General features: G+C 55.7%; 7 protein-coding genes across 7 annotated transcripts; 5 read left to right on the forward strand and 2 right to left on the reverse strand.

Annotated features, from left to right (window-relative positions):
• Nucleotides 1-33: 33 nt before the first annotated feature.
• Nucleotides 34-1,423, forward strand: C8Q71DRAFT_761741 (HAD-like domain-containing protein). The gene is made up of 7 exons (XM_047923886.1): nucleotides 34-205; nucleotides 315-349; nucleotides 407-568; nucleotides 618-696; nucleotides 758-895; nucleotides 952-1,043; nucleotides 1,095-1,423. Exons 1-7 carry the CDS (start codon nucleotides 123-125, stop codon nucleotides 1,292-1,294), a joined length of 789 nt encoding a protein of 262 aa, XP_047778585.1. The 5' UTR covers nucleotides 34-122; the 3' UTR covers nucleotides 1,295-1,423.
• On the reverse strand, nucleotides 1,424-2,331 carry C8Q71DRAFT_761744 (ribosomal S13/S15 N-terminal domain-containing protein). Its single transcript, XM_047923887.1, has 4 exons — nucleotides 2,271-2,331; nucleotides 2,180-2,220; nucleotides 1,916-2,116; nucleotides 1,424-1,859 (listed from the first exon to the last, which is right to left on the reverse strand). The coding sequence occupies exons 2-4, from the start codon at nucleotides 2,211-2,213 to the stop codon at nucleotides 1,639-1,641; spliced, it is 456 nt and encodes a 151-aa protein (XP_047778586.1). The 5' UTR covers nucleotides 2,214-2,220; nucleotides 2,271-2,331; the 3' UTR covers nucleotides 1,424-1,638.
• Nucleotides 2,320-3,838, forward strand: C8Q71DRAFT_761747 (40S ribosomal protein S6). The gene is made up of 6 exons (XM_047923888.1): nucleotides 2,320-2,607; nucleotides 2,663-2,714; nucleotides 2,771-3,226; nucleotides 3,277-3,387; nucleotides 3,439-3,507; nucleotides 3,561-3,838. The coding sequence occupies exons 1-6, from the start codon at nucleotides 2,589-2,591 to the stop codon at nucleotides 3,571-3,573; spliced, it is 720 nt and encodes a 239-aa protein (XP_047778587.1). The 5' UTR covers nucleotides 2,320-2,588; the 3' UTR covers nucleotides 3,574-3,838.
• Nucleotides 3,839-4,409: 571 nt separating this feature from the next.
• C8Q71DRAFT_76575 (uncharacterized protein) lies at nucleotides 4,410-5,857 on the forward strand. Its single transcript, XM_047924148.1, has 3 exons — nucleotides 4,410-4,941; nucleotides 5,001-5,127; nucleotides 5,187-5,857. The coding sequence occupies exons 1-3, from the start codon at nucleotides 4,631-4,633 to the stop codon at nucleotides 5,685-5,687; spliced, it is 939 nt and encodes a 312-aa protein (XP_047778588.1). The 5' UTR covers nucleotides 4,410-4,630; the 3' UTR covers nucleotides 5,688-5,857.
• Nucleotides 5,858-7,242: 1,385 nt separating this feature from the next.
• Nucleotides 7,243-8,489, forward strand: C8Q71DRAFT_858293 (uncharacterized protein; the record flags this gene model as incomplete). The annotated part of the gene is made up of 9 exons (XM_047927502.1): nucleotides 7,243-7,515; nucleotides 7,574-7,619; nucleotides 7,669-7,782; nucleotides 7,844-7,870; nucleotides 7,924-7,989; nucleotides 8,049-8,117; nucleotides 8,170-8,228; nucleotides 8,289-8,385; nucleotides 8,449-8,489. 9 exons carry the CDS (start codon nucleotides 7,243-7,245, stop codon nucleotides 8,487-8,489), a joined length of 792 nt encoding a protein of 263 aa, XP_047778589.1.
• A 113-nt stretch (nucleotides 8,490-8,602) lies between these two features.
• On the reverse strand, nucleotides 8,603-9,232 carry C8Q71DRAFT_761769 (uncharacterized protein). Its single transcript, XM_047923889.1, has 2 exons — nucleotides 9,044-9,232; nucleotides 8,603-8,974 (listed from the first exon to the last, which is right to left on the reverse strand). The coding sequence occupies exons 1-2, from the start codon at nucleotides 9,219-9,221 to the stop codon at nucleotides 8,835-8,837; spliced, it is 318 nt and encodes a 105-aa protein (XP_047778590.1). The 5' UTR covers nucleotides 9,222-9,232; the 3' UTR covers nucleotides 8,603-8,834.
• Nucleotides 9,233-9,948: 716 nt separating this feature from the next.
• C8Q71DRAFT_708777 (uncharacterized protein) lies at nucleotides 9,949-12,900 on the forward strand (the record flags this gene model as incomplete). The annotated part of the gene is made up of 5 exons (XM_047920638.1): nucleotides 9,949-10,302; nucleotides 10,359-10,661; nucleotides 10,911-11,817; nucleotides 11,874-12,052; nucleotides 12,106-12,900. The coding sequence occupies 5 exons, from the start codon at nucleotides 9,949-9,951 to the stop codon at nucleotides 12,898-12,900; spliced, it is 2,538 nt and encodes an 845-aa protein (XP_047778591.1).
• Nucleotides 12,901-13,511: the final 611 nt, after the last annotated feature.

Consider the following 13,511-nt stretch of genomic DNA (forward strand, 5'->3'; position numbering starts at 1 on the left):
CGATGAGATTGGAAAGTCGCGCCGTCCCGGGACCCGCGACCGTGTCTGCCTTCAAAAGCTCCAGAGACCCGAGTAGCTTCAGCTCCCAACCGTCACCTACCCCGGAAACGCACCTCAGAGAAATGGCCACCGAAGAAGCCCCCGAGAGTACTCTTCCGTACCCTCCCATTCACCAAGACAAGAAATTCGTCGTCCTCTCCGACTGGTTGGTTGGTTCGTCTTCACGCCTGCGTCCGACCTGAGCTGGGCATCGCGAATGCCTGCTGGACGCGGTCTCCCCCGCCGATAACTATGTGGCTCAACGGCGTTTACAGGGATGGGACGATCACGACGCGCGATTCCAATGATTGTGAGTAGTCCTGGTTGGTCGTGATAGACGAATGGAATTGACGGTTCGTTGCACCAGATATGACGGATGAGCTTGGATTTGGCAGGGAGAAGCGCAGAGAGCTCAACGTGGCCACGTTGTCGGGCGAGCGGACCTTCCGGGACACCTTCCGAGAGATGCTCGAGAGTGTAGTGGCCAAGGGTCATTCGTTCGAGTACTGCAAGGAGGAGCTCAAGAAGAGTGAGTTCCGCACTCCTTCCGTTCTATCCAATACTGAAGGCTGCCATAGACATCATCCTTGATTCGGGCTTTCGAGAGTTCTACCGCTACTGCGAGTCAACGGACATACCGGTGGTCATCATCTCTAGGTACTGCCATCTGATTTTGTTCGACGTGTAGGACGCGCGCTAATGGCACGAACACGTACAGCGGAATGGCCCCCCTCATCCGCGCCGTGCTGTCAAACCTGATCGGCGAGGAAGATTCCAGCAAGATCGAGATTGTCTCTAACGAAGTGATCATCCACCCCGATGGCAAGTGGGAGATTCAGTACCGGCATCCGTCCAGGTATGCTTTTGACTCCCCAGAAGTGGACGAGTAATGGTTAAGTCTGTACGCTACAGCGGGTACGGTCACGACAAGAGCCAGGCTATCCTGCCGTACCGTCGCCTCCCCAACCCGCCGACGATTTTCTTCTTCGGTGACGGTGTCTCAGGTAAGCCTCAGCGCCAGTTCCATCCCTGCTTGCGTTGACGCAATTCTGCAGACATGTCTGCCGCTAGGCACGCGGACGTTCTGTTCGTCAAACAGAAGCCGGACGGCGAGAACGACCTACACCTGTACTGTGTGCAAGAGGGCATCCCGCACATCCTGTTCTCGAACTTCGGCCGTGCTCTCAACATCGTTAAGCAGGTGGTAGAGGGCAAACTGACTGTGAAGGAGGCTCTCGCGATTGGGCAGGCATGAGCACGATTTGAAGCACGAAACAGAAGTTGAGTAGAAGTACCGTGGAGCTGTAGAGATCAGGTCATATACCAGACTAGAACACGATTATGTGATGCGTCGTGCGCGCGATCCACGAATGTGCGATTAGGCAATTGCACTAAGCACACTTACAAGCTGCTGCAAGGGTGTCGGGCGACCTCACTGTTTCATCGTCGCGGCCGGGTCGCAGTCAAAAAAGGACAAGTGCATGGCCTAGGGTTTGCATTGCGATAGCATCATGTAGAAAGGCAGTATACCATAAGTGTCGACCAGCAGCCTCAACCACCCGTCCGACTCTCCCAATCAAATCGTACAACATCCGCCGCTTATGCGATGAGAGTAGAGGCGGTCGCTGAGTCGTACTTGAACGTCGGCGGGATCTGCTGCTTGGTCTTGTAGTACCGAGCGAGACGGTGGATACGGGACTCGATCAAGATGAGACGGAACTTGGAGTCCTTGTCCTTGCGGTTCGTCTCGAGGTGCTTGCGCACGGCAACCGCCTTTTTGATAAGATGCCAGAGGTCCTCCGGGATCTGTGGTGCCAGACCTGTAGACAAGAGCGCATGAGCACTTGCACGCACTTGAAAAGAATAATATGCGCACCATTGGACTTGAGGACACGAAGGATCTTGTTACCGGTGACGAAGCGCACTTGGGGGATACCGTGCGAGTCACGGAGGGTAACACCGATCTGCGAGGGCGTCAGACCCTTGCGGGCGAGCTTGGCGATGTGCTCGACGACGTCATCCGGAGTCGTCTTCAACCAGGAAGGAGGAGCGCGGCGGTAGGGGAGGGCGGAGGACGCTGTGTGTGGCCGTCATACATTCAGACTTCACTGCCAATCTGCTGCTAAACGCAAAGACATACAAATGCCCTTTCCGGGAGCGTGCATACGACCCATGGCGATTCTAGGGCAAAACGTGAGCGGGAACAGCTTCTGCGGCAGAGCAGCACTTACAGGTTTTGCGGGGGTGGTCTTGAGGCTTGGTCGTCGTGTGTGCCGTTGGGCTCGTCGTGCGGTCGCTGGAGAGGATTCGGCACGTGCCGGTGCGCGGTGGCTGGTGGCTTCGATCAACTGTACAGCTGCAAACCTTGTTGCCACCCGCCACAGGGTAGTGGCGCTGTTTGTCCGCGCGTGCTGCACACCGAAACGACATCGCGCGCAAGACTATCGCCGTCGTTCTCGTCGACGGAGATCACGCCCTCACGCCGCAAGGTGCGTCCTGCTCGTCCTGCTACTCGCTGTCCTTACTCATTTCGTGTCATCATCCACAGCATGAAGCTCAACATCGCCAGTGAGTATGATTGTGACGGCACGGAAGTGGGACGAGGTCTGACTTGTGTTCACAGACCCCGCAACTGGGGAGCAAAAGACCATCGACTTCGACGATGAGAGGAAATAGTGAGCATGCTATGCCGTTGGTTCTGGGTTCGCAATTCTGATCTGTGGTTACGCAGCCGTATTTTCTACGACAGGCGGATTTCTGCCGAAGTCGCCGCTGACCCGCTCGGCGATGAGTGGAAGGGCTACATCTTCCGCATCACCGGAGGCAACGACAAGCAGGGTTTCCCCATGAAGCAGGGTGTCCTCCTCCCGCACCGTGTGCGCCTCCTGCTCTCTGACGGCCATTCTTGCTACCGCCCCCGCCGCACCGGCGAGCGCAAGCGCAAGTCCGTGCGTGGCTGCATCGTCGGCCCTGACATCGCTGTCCTCTCCCTTGTCATCGTCAAGCAGGGTGATAACGAGATCCCCGGCCTGACCGACACTGTCCTCCCCAAGCGTCTTGGTCCCAAGCGTGCGACCAAGATCCGCAAGTTCTTCAACTTGTCCAAGGAGGACGACGTCAGGAAGTACGTTGTCAGGAGGGAGGTGAAGAGCCAGAAGAAGGAGAACGCGAAGCCTTACACCAAGGCGTGAGTCCCTCAGACATGCCGGTAGTTGACTAGACTGAAAGCCCTTCCAGTCCCAAGATCCAGCGATTGGTCACTCCCATCCGTCTCCAGCGCCGCCGTCACCTGCATTCCCTCAAGCGCCGCCGGCTCGAGCGCCAGAAGGAGCAGAAGACGGAATACGAGTGCGTGTTGACTATGTTATGTTCAGGGTTACGTGACTGATTGGTATGTAGTGTCATTATGCAGAAGCGTCTCGCCGAGAAGAAGGAGAAGGCTGCTGCAGTCAAGGCGGCGCACAAGAAGTATGCTAGTCTCCATTTCTGCCGTCGTCACTTGATTGACCTTATGTCTGCAGGGCTACCGCATAAAACGCCTATTGCTGGGCACCTCCTCTATGCGGTCGATATCTGTATGGTCCACCTACGTTGTCATGTTCTCTACGCCATCTCGCACGCAATGCATCCATATGATTTATGGTGAATGCTACCGCAGTTGCGTCGGCTCGTCTATTCAACATGTCGCGCTTGTACGAAGGTAGGCTCTGCTGGGGTTGCCGGTACTGATGGTACATTGTTGTATTGTGACCTTGTACTATAGAGGACCCTGCAATGAAGGATAGAGTTCTGACCTTTCTTGGTAGACTTGTCGAGTGGGTTATCTCGCGGTCGTATCCCCGTATGTTCTCGTTTTCGCCGTTTGTGTGTCTATGCGTCGCGCTCACGACAATGCATCCTCCTTGCGTCTCATACGTGAGTGGTATTCACTTTTCCAAGTCACAGCACCAACGGACTAAGCTTTCCAGCTGCATGCAGTAGTTGGCTGTCTTTCGCAACAGCCCAGGCGGTGTAGCATGTATACCTCGTGTTTCTTCTGCACCGTTCTTGACAAACGCGAGCGAATGTGGCTGGCTATGCTGCATGTCGTGCGGTGAGCGGTGCACGCGCACCGGGCCCGAGTAGCATCGCACACTCCGTTCGCGGTGTGCTCGCAGTGCATACAATGTCGCCGCGCCTGTCAGTGCCGTCCGATGTGATCTGAGGAGTCGGCGTCACAGCCTGGACAGATACAGCAAGTTTCGTGCTTTCATTGGCTTTTGTGTGGTACCCTCTGCTCCTGGCGGCTGTGTATATGGTTTGACAAGTGCTTCTACAGGGGCACATGCGGGCGTCAAGGAGCTTGAGAAGCCTCGAGGGTCTCCACCTCACTGTCAGGCTGCAGTGGCCAACGTGCATTTGCCAGTTCCGTACGCACAATACGCTTTGGCTCTGGACACTGTCGCCTGTCGGTGTGTGTGTGGTACCGGGTACCGCTGTCCTGATACCTAGTAGGAGTGTTGTCAGTGCCTCCGAGTCCTAGAGTATCTGGGACCTACAAAAGGCGTGTAGGTTTATCCCGCGCCTCCATCTCGAGCCCGCGGACTACAAGATGTCCCCAGTTGCTCCACTGAAACAGCGGATATACCGTCGGAAAGGCGGCGGCGGCGGACATGGTGACGCAGACGGCGGCGACAGTGGCGGCGACAGTGGCGGCGACGGTGGTGGCGATACAGGCGACAGTGGCGACAAAGGTGGCGACTCGAAAGGCGAGGACGTCCCCGTCTCCGGCTCGACAGACGGGGAGTCCGACGCAGTCGCGTACGATGCGGGCGGAGGCAAATCCGTGACGATCCCCCAGGGCCAGCCATTCGCTGGACGCACGAGTGGTGGCGGGACGCGCGGGGAGGTGTATAGAACATCGTAAGTCGTGCCGTCGTTCGGTGCGGGGGACGTTCGTATGGCTGATGGTTGACTTTCAGTGAATACGGCAGTGGTTATCCTGATTTGTCTGCGGGTAGCGTGTCCGGAAGAGACTTCCCCTTCGTGTTCTGGCCAGTCGTGTGGCGGAGCCCGGGATATGGAGCGCCGTATCTGTATGATCCAGAGGTACGCTTGTTCGTGCCGCGGCGCCCTGCTGAACGGTGCTTACTCACAAGGCATCCTAGTACGGTACGCCGTGGAACACAAGCCGACCCGGCGGGCCGCTCGCCGAGGCGACCTTCACATCCAACACGGCGAACAGCACGTTCTACGTGATCGCGGATAACAGCACCGTCACCTCGCTCATCACCTCCATCTCGAAGAACTGCTCTTCGTCAATTGGTGGCGCGTCCTCGACGGTACCTACGCCGTTCAACGCCACCGCGTCCGAGCCACAGCCCGAACAAGCGGTACAGTACTACCGCGCGAGCAGCGTCACTCTGCTGCTGGACGGGTACAACAACACGGATGCACTCGCGCCGGGCAGCGGCAATGCGAGTGCGACCGCGGTGCCGCTGCCCGGTTGGGTCGACAGCAGTCTGCTTGAGTGCTTGAACGACACGATTGGTGAGGCGGCTCCCCTGTTCAGTGGAGGCGCACCCACACTGGCACGGGTCCATGTGACCAATTTTGTTCCGATACTTGTTATGGGGTGGTTCATGTGGAAATTTTGCCGTGATGTCTAGCAGACTTGGGATTGTCTTTTGATGGCCGTCGTCTTCACAGCTGATACCCATGCAACGTACTTATTTTCCCAGTAGGCGGCAATGTACATCACGAAACCTCTCGCATGCTACGTGATTGTTCAGATATCTTGCGCCCCCACACCATCCGCGATATTAATCACTCACTGCGCAGGTATCACTTACTAAGACCCGAGTGCACTTGCCACCGTATGTTTCCGCCACACGAGCGTAAACGCAACTGATAGTCACGTGTACTATGCGTAGTGACTTTGAAACATGGTGAGATGCAGTGACGATGCATGTACCCCCATGAAGCTTGAAGCCTCGGATTGTCCGCGATGATTCGGACCTGGATCCAGCTGCCACGGACTGCCATCCATCGGCCCTGACCACTGGCATGTCACTGACAAAATGCACAACGGACATGTTGACACACCCCATATGTACAGCGCGACCCGGGAGTATCGACAGCTTCGCTACCTCGTCCGGGCCCGTCCATACTAGCCGCGGAGTACGGGGCAGAGTGCTACCAGACATCCATGGGACCCAACGACAGGTGAGATTTCTTCGGACTCGATTCAGATTGCGCGGACCGCTGTCCAGATTTGGCCGGTGGATCCATGCTCTCCATCGTAGATAGGCGTTACCAGTGCAGGGCTGATAGCTCCGAGTCTGCAGCAAGCATGCCGTTATGTATCCAACATGAAAACGTTGCCGAGTATGGTGGCGGTCGCCTCGGGCTTGACGGTGCTGTGTTCTACGAGGTGTCAAACGACGAGAGGTGCGCATATATCCACCTCTTATCAAACGCGCGAAGCTGAACAAGACGGTGTCTGTGTTGCGCCACTGGAACCAGAGAACCCTGACCGACGGGGTTGACTCGGCGAAGTAGCCATCGGATTGTAGCTCAATAGCAACCGTCGTGCAAGGTCACTATCACCCTTCTGTCAATGTTGTGCGTTCGAAGATCTTCCTGAATGGAGTTCACTGGTGCCGCGCGACGCCTTTTTCAGGTGATTGTTCGGCGTTCAGCGCCGCCCCCGGGTCACAAATGTGCCATCTGTTCTATGGACTTGCGCAGCTGGCGAGGCGACTAGATTTGAAGGAATACCGTTTTTGCGGGTGAAGTGGGTCGCTCTTCTACTAGGCTCTTCATCAAGCACAACTAACAATTGCCACCTGCAGAAAAAATATGCGCACTGCCTTGGACGGAAGTTCGCCATTTTTCACTTCGACGAGCATGTAGCGCATGTAGCTGTCGCAGGTGCTTGCACTGTAATGGACGGTTTGAACAAGATCGTTTGCGCTGTAGCGCGGCCAATTCAATCCACCGTGCCCTACCCTTGATTGCTCGCTGCGCAAAAAAAACCACTAACCAGGAATGGCCACCACACAGATACCGGGATTTCAGACCCGGCAAGGGTCTCAACATAAATCAGCGATATAATCCACGATATATAAGGGGCGCTGCGAATCAGGCTGGAGTAGGTCAACTTGAACTTCAGGACTTCTCCGTCCCCGCTCTTTTCTATCTGTCCTCCAATCTAAACCCGCAATGGCCACAGGACAAACAACACCCTTCACAGTCGCGCTCATTACCGGAGCTGCGCAGGGAATAGGTCGGGAGATTTCCCTCAGGCTCGCGGACGACGGCTTTCATACAGCCATCAATGATATCCTAAGCAATGCAGATGCTTTGCACTCCGTGGCGAAGGAGGTTGAAGCCAAGGGACGCAAGGCCCTTGCCGTTTTCGGCGATGTCTCCGAAGAGGCAGCTGTCCAAAGCATGATCGAGAAGACGGTAGAGGTTCTCGGCCGACTAGACGTCGTGGGTACTACCATCCTCTTGGCTAGAGGAAGGAAACTGAACACAGGCGCGAAACCAGATGATTGCCAATGCTGGCGTAGCGTACATCAGCGCGATTGTTGACAGTCAGTCGCCCCGTTCATGAGCTTTTTTCTCATCTAATCCTGCTGGTAGTGGATGTAGAGAGGTTCGACCGCGCACTGGCCGTGAACGTCAGAGGGGTCATGCTTTGCTACAAGTATGCGGCAAGGCAGATGATCAAACAAGGCAACGGTGGACGAATTCTTGGTACGTCTACGACGACCCAGTCCGTGTATCGCTTGCTGAAGGGTATCATCGTATCCCTTAGGAGCGGGGTCGATCCTCGGGAAGCGCGGTATGCCCTTCATACAACAGCAATCATGTCATTCCTCACAGACCACGGGGCAGGTGGAAATGCAGCTGCCGCATACTCCGCACCGAAGTTCGCAATCAGAGGTCTTACGCAGTCTCTCGGTGAGCCCGGAATGACTCTCGATCTGTTCTGATCGCAGCCCTTACGGACTTCTCTCTAGCGACCGAACTCAAGTCTCACCACATCACGGTCAACACGTACGCTCCCGGCGTAATCCTTACCCCCATGAGTATGTAAAGACAAATCCGCGTTCAGTGGTAAGCTTCTAACGGCATGATCAGCTGGTATGGGCGCTCTGGACGAAGCTAAGGGTGGCGGTCACGGTGCTGCCACGAAGTGGGTGAGTGATAAGGATGACTCTTCCCAGCCACGAGAGTTCATGACACGCGCGTGTGTCAAGGTGTGTGGGCTCCCGCCGGATGGCCCAGATGCTCCCCCGGAGGTCGTGGCTAGCCTCGTGTCGTATCTGGTTAAGTCAGAGGCGTACTTCATCACGGGTGAGTTTGCGACTCTCGCGACCAAGCACATCGGCTTTTTTGACACTTCGTTATGGTTGACAGGTCAATCCTACAATGTTGATGGCGGTGTCGAGTTCAGCTAAGCATTTAGTGTATCCTCCTGTGACTTCTTTATACATGAGTTTATAGCTGGAGCGTGGACGATACTTTTCTGACTTGACTACGCATGGCATACTGATGCGTCTATTTCACGTAGTACATTATCATAACCGCCGGTCCCGACCGAATTGGCCTGCGGTTGTATCTGTATATATTGAGAGAGAGAACGACGATCGATACGTGAATGCTATCTACATGGCGATCGGTATGTCATAAGTGCCTCCAGACACCGAGATGGCGTGTGGAATGACGGCCAAAGACCACATACGAATAGTATGTCCGGCATTCAAACGGAAGGTAGTTTGTCATTGAAAATCAACCGCCAGTACTTATTGAGGCCTACTTATTGGACGCAACGTGGCATTCAATTTGTATGAACCGTGAAGCCCGCTTCGTAAATTTGTACTGGGTGATGAGCTTGAGCAAACACAGGGCATAGGACTTCGGTCCACACGGCAAGTTGATAGACCTATGTCCACGCGTGAATCCAGACTACACTGCATTTATCAAGAGAGTGTATCACTTTGCGGAAACTCACCAGGTGACATCGACGTCACATCGTTGAATGGTTTTGAACGCCGCGGCAGTCCTGTAGTCACACTACCCACCCTCAATTGCGCTTGAGACCTTTCCAAGTCGAGTAAGCCCAGGCTTGATAGCGATATACCAGACAGAAGACGAATGTAGACGAATCTGGAAGTGCGAACCAAGTTCATGAGGGTTCTTGTCAAGTAACAAAAAGGTTGATGCCATGAACAAGCTGGCGTCCACGTGACGCGGGACCCGTATGGCACCTGTGGCTCGCGAGTGTGGCTCCTCCGCGCCTGTGGCGGCATCAATCGGAGATCTGAGGAACCTGCATTGTTCGCGGGCCAACGTCGCACGCCTTGACTCGAACCACCGCCACATTAGGTAGGCTTGAGTGCGGTAACGCAGTTTTAGGTCTAGATTTGTGCGATAGACGCAAGGTAACCTACCGATCGGGGATATGCTTCGGCTAGCAACGACAATGCTAACCTAGGGAGTATCGACGCAGGCATTTCCCGTGGCCAACGAACGTCACGCCTCTCTGAAGTACATTTAAAGCGCACACGTCCGCGCGCTCTTGGTGAGTCCCCCTCATCTTCCAGCCATGGATTCGCCTCCTGAGACAGTTACCAGTCCCTCTGAAGACTGGCGCGGCACCTCACCTCCCGCTACTCAACCATCGTAAGTTGCAAGTGGCTCTTGTCACGGAACATCGGACTGATGATCGTGCTAGGGCACCGTCGAGTCCTTCCAGCACCGTACTTGCAGGGCTTGCGACAGGGCTAACGTAAGTCATGCCATCCCGTCATGTCGACTAAGGTTATTGTGCTCACGGTGTACACAGTGAAGACTCGGCTCTGTCAAGCACAGTAGGCGCGAGTGCCGAAACATCGTAAGTCTTGTCTCCGCTGAACGATGGAGGCCTTCACTCAGACTGGCGAGATTAGAGCGGCAAGCTCTTCACACCAAGCGACCGCTCGCGGTTCCACCCCAACCGGTACCAAGCCACCCACGGACATAAACAGCACTCCTGTACACGCGAAGGCATCATCCGTCCATACTCAATCTGTTGCCACAAACTTCAAGGACGAAGGAGTACTCCAACGACTTGCTAAAGAGATGAGATCGAAGATGGTTGAAATGGACTTCGATCAGTTCATGTCGCTGTATATGCCGGGCCCTGGCCTTCCGCCAGAGTCCGTGCTCGAGATTCCTGACTTCGATGAAAATAAACTCATGACGTCGGAGAACAATGTCTGCATTGAATTGGTACGTGTGATGCTTGTCTGAAGACAAGGTCTCTGCTGATGGGCATGTGTAAACAGTGCCGAATTGCGCAGGCCATCCTAGATGGCTGTCCCGGGGAGGAGAAACTTGTTGCAAAGAACACGCGAGACCACCCAGATTCCAGTGATTATCACGACTACGCAGAGCAGCTCAGAGTTGATGTCTCTTTCTATCCGACTCATGGCGATGCTACGGCCGACTACGCGCTTCCGCATGAGAGCTCGGAACAAGCCTCTCAGTTCCGGGCTTCGACCCGCTGGGCTTGGATCTCGTTGCTAGCGGAGATCAAGACGGTCCACGACCAGTGCGCTTTCGAGTTCGAGAAGAGCAAGGCTGATGACGTCAAGGAGTCAGCGACCGAGGACAACGGCGCGAGCGATGGGGCAAGGGGAAAGGGTCGGGGTCGGGGTCGAGGACGAGGGCGGGGACGAGGACGAGGACGAGGACGAGGACGGGGCGGGGACGGAGGGAAGGCAAGGGGCGAGAGCAGGAGAAAGGGCAAGGGCAAGGCGACCGACGTCTCTGCCAACCCTGAGGATCCCATCAATCAGGCCGACGACATCAAGCAACGCAATAAGGGCGACGCGAAGCCAAAGCCATTCATCCGACCTGGTAAAGGGGCGACTAAGGCGCTTGCGCAGATGGCGCAGTACGCCGCGAAGCTGTTCAGGAGGCAGCATCGGCTGCACCTGTTCACGCTCTTTGTCTTTCAGGGCCAGGCTCGCGTCATCCGCTGGGACCGAGCCGGCGCCATCGTCTCGACGCCGATCGACTTCAAGAAGGAGCCGTCGCTGCTGCATCAGGTCATCTGGCGGTACGCATCCATGGACCAAGTGGCGCGCGGATTCGACCCGACCGTGGTCAGGGCAACGGACAACGAGATCGCAGCCATGCGGCGCTGTGAAGGGCCGGCTGCGTGGGTCAATGAAGCTCGCGACAATGCTCTTGGCCAACCAGGATGGCCGGTCTACAAGATCAAGATGCGGACCAACGATCTCATAGACCAACAGGGCATACAGCAGCTCTCCGAGTTCTTCTCCGAATGTGATGATTCGAATGCGCTCGACGACACAGAGAGGCCGACAGACGGAGAGTACTTCATTGTGGGCAGGCGACACTTCGCCACTGACTTCCCAACTGGGAGAGGTACGAGAGGATACATCGCCTATGATGTCTCTCGTAAACGTCTGGTCTTTCTCAAGGACTACTGGCGGGCCCATATCAAGAGTTCGACGCCCGAAGGAGAGGTGTTGCGATTGATGAGGAGCGAGGGTGTGCGGAATGTTCCGACGCCCATAGCTGCTGGCGTTGTGCAGGATGACGCAGGCGTGAAGCAACAGACGCGCACACAGGCACAGTTACCGCCGGATCAGAGGACGAAGTGTCCCTCGCCGACCCAAGAACACTATCGTCTCGTCGTGAAAGAGATAGGTCAGAGGCTTGACGAACACGAGTCTACGAAGGAACTCGTTGAAGTGATGTTCGATGCATTAAGCGGTAAGATTAGCTCATTCGTTATGTGGATGATGCTGACATCTATGCTCTACATTCAGCACACAAGCAAGCATGGGAGTTGACCAAACTCCTCCACCGAGACATCAGCGCCGGCAATATCCTCATATACCGTTTCACCGACATCAACGGGAAGCTGTGTGTAATCGGCCTCCTAATCGACTGGGACTTATGCAAGTTCCAATGCTACTTGGAGACGGTGTCGCGTCCTGCGCGATCGGTATGTTGGAGTTCATCATGTGGCACAAGCTGCTCGCTGACCGCTGATCACAGGGTACGTGGCAGTTCATGTCTGCTCGGCTCCTCCGCAATCCCGGGAAGAGACACGAGGTCGCGGACGACCTAGAATCATTCGTACATGTCCTCAATTGGATGTGTTTCCGGTTTTGCCTGCACGACTTGTCGGAGAAACCCGATATCCTCAAGACGTGCATACTGGCCCTGTATGAGGAGCAAGGTGTCGAAAACGACGAAGAGATAGGTGGCACGCACAAGAGGAAGCAAATACGTAGTGGCGAGCCGCCTATCGAAGTCGACCCGGACACTCCACTAAGCGAGCTTCTCAAGGACCTCGCTTCGATATGTCGCAAACACTACCTGGCGGTGGACGGGCCTGCCCTCAAATCTAAGCCTCGCGGCGCTCTTGCAGTGGATGTAGCGAGCCGTGATGCACGGTCCGAGAAGTATCAACGCATTGCGGCGGCGCACAGGTTGGCCAACGTCAGCGGAAGCCAGCAAGCACCTGTGGAAACGGGAGCCGAAACTCTCAAAGACCACCAAGAGATGTACGGCGCTTTTGCGTGTGTGCTCGCTGCGCCTTCGGAGCTGTGGGATGATGTCAAACGAACGACGGACCGGTTCCAGCTACCTGAGTTCAAGAAGTCTCCCGTGTACCAGTACAGCGCTGAACAGTCGAGCCGGAGGTCATCGAACTCCAAACGATCGTTGGAAGGAGAATCGGCGGACTTGGCGAGGCCTGGCTCATCGAAGCGCCTTCGGAGCTCGACTGCGGGACTCCAGTCGCTGGAGGAAGAACTTGAAGAGGCTGGCGCCGCTCATGAGGAGTGATAAGTTGATGTCGGTGTTCTGCCACTGTGTGCTGTGGTTTTCACTATGTATCATTGTCACCTAGTTTTTGTCTATGTATCATCCTTTCCAACCAGCCTATTCCAGCAAGTCCGTATGGCTGCAATTGGGCCGCGTGGCTGCAAAACGCGCGTACTACTTAGTGGGACAGGATCGCTCGTGCAGCATGCGTCCACCACTTGCCGGCTATCATCATCTGCAACGGAGAGTCGGGAAACTAGCGTCCATCCACGCCGTGACCCGCAGGGGCTTCATCGTTACTTTGTTGTGCCCCACGAGCCTCGGTCGGCTTAATGTTGGGCGCGAAGAGCGGCGCAGGCGAGCCCGACGCCGCTCGTCGTGCCCCCGCGGATGAGCAGTGTGTCGGTATCATATACGGCCGCCCTCCTCCCCCACAAAAAAGGTATGTTTAGAGTCTACCTAGGGGAAACTAGTGTCGGTACTACTTAGCTTGAGCGACTCGCTCAGTGGACCCCTGGTATACTCAACAGCGGTGGCCGGTGCGCTGAGCCTACGTCACGGTAATGCGAGAAAGGGAAGGCTCCTCGCGGTCACTACTAGTAGCGCCGAGTGTCAGCCGGGACGGTTGCACA

This window comes from Rhodofomes roseus, assembly GCF_022264815.1.
Source record: "Rhodofomes roseus strain CIRM-BRFM 1785 chromosome Unknown C8Q71scaffold_11, whole genome shotgun sequence".
Lineage (NCBI taxonomy): Eukaryota > Fungi > Basidiomycota > Agaricomycetes > Polyporales > Fomitopsidaceae > Rhodofomes > Rhodofomes roseus.

What these genes read in the sequence shown, in the direction of transcription:
- C8Q71DRAFT_761741 (XM_047923886.1), top strand. Translation starts at nt 123, where the DNA reads ATGGCCACCGAAGAAGCCCCCGAGAGTACTCTTCCGTACCCTCCCATT. An exon ending in GACGCGCGATTCCAATGATT is followed by an intron (nt 350 to 406) that starts GTGAGTAGTCCT and finishes TCGTTGCACCAG; the next exon opens with ATATGACGGATGAGCTTGGA. An exon ending in CAAGGAGGAGCTCAAGAAGA is followed by an intron (nt 569 to 617) that starts GTGAGTTCCGCA and finishes AGGCTGCCATAG; the next exon opens with ACATCATCCTTGATTCGGGC.
- C8Q71DRAFT_761744 (XM_047923887.1), bottom strand. Translation starts at nt 2,213, where the DNA reads ATGGGTCGTATGCACGCTCCCGGAAAGGGCATTT. An exon ending in CGCTCCCGGAAAGGGCATTT is followed by an intron (nt 2,117 to 2,179) that starts GTATGTCTTTGC and finishes GGCCACACACAG; the next exon opens with CGTCCTCCGCCCTCCCCTAC. An exon ending in TCGTGTCCTCAAGTCCAATG is followed by an intron (nt 1,860 to 1,915) that starts GTGCGCATATTA and finishes TCTTGTCTACAG; the next exon opens with GTCTGGCACCACAGATCCCG.
- C8Q71DRAFT_761747 (XM_047923888.1), top strand. An exon ending in TTCGACGATGAGAGGAAATA is followed by an intron (nt 2,715 to 2,770) that starts GTGAGCATGCTA and finishes GTGGTTACGCAG; the next exon opens with CCGTATTTTCTACGACAGGC. An exon ending in GCGAAGCCTTACACCAAGGC is followed by an intron (nt 3,227 to 3,276) that starts GTGAGTCCCTCA and finishes AAGCCCTTCCAG; the next exon opens with TCCCAAGATCCAGCGATTGG.
- C8Q71DRAFT_76575 (XM_047924148.1), top strand. Translation starts at nt 4,631, where the DNA reads ATGTCCCCAGTTGCTCCACTGAAACAGCGGATATACCGTCGGAAAGGC. An exon ending in GGGGAGGTGTATAGAACATC is followed by an intron (nt 4,942 to 5,000) that starts GTAAGTCGTGCC and finishes GTTGACTTTCAG; the next exon opens with TGAATACGGCAGTGGTTATC. An exon ending in CGTATCTGTATGATCCAGAG is followed by an intron (nt 5,128 to 5,186) that starts GTACGCTTGTTC and finishes AAGGCATCCTAG; the next exon opens with TACGGTACGCCGTGGAACAC.
- C8Q71DRAFT_761769 (XM_047923889.1), bottom strand. Translation starts at nt 9,221, where the DNA reads ATGAACTTGGTTCGCACTTCCAGATTCGTCTACATTCGTCTTCTGTCT. An exon ending in TGTGACGTCGATGTCACCTG is followed by an intron (nt 8,975 to 9,043) that starts GTGAGTTTCCGC and finishes GCGTGGACATAG; the next exon opens with GTCTATCAACTTGCCGTGTG.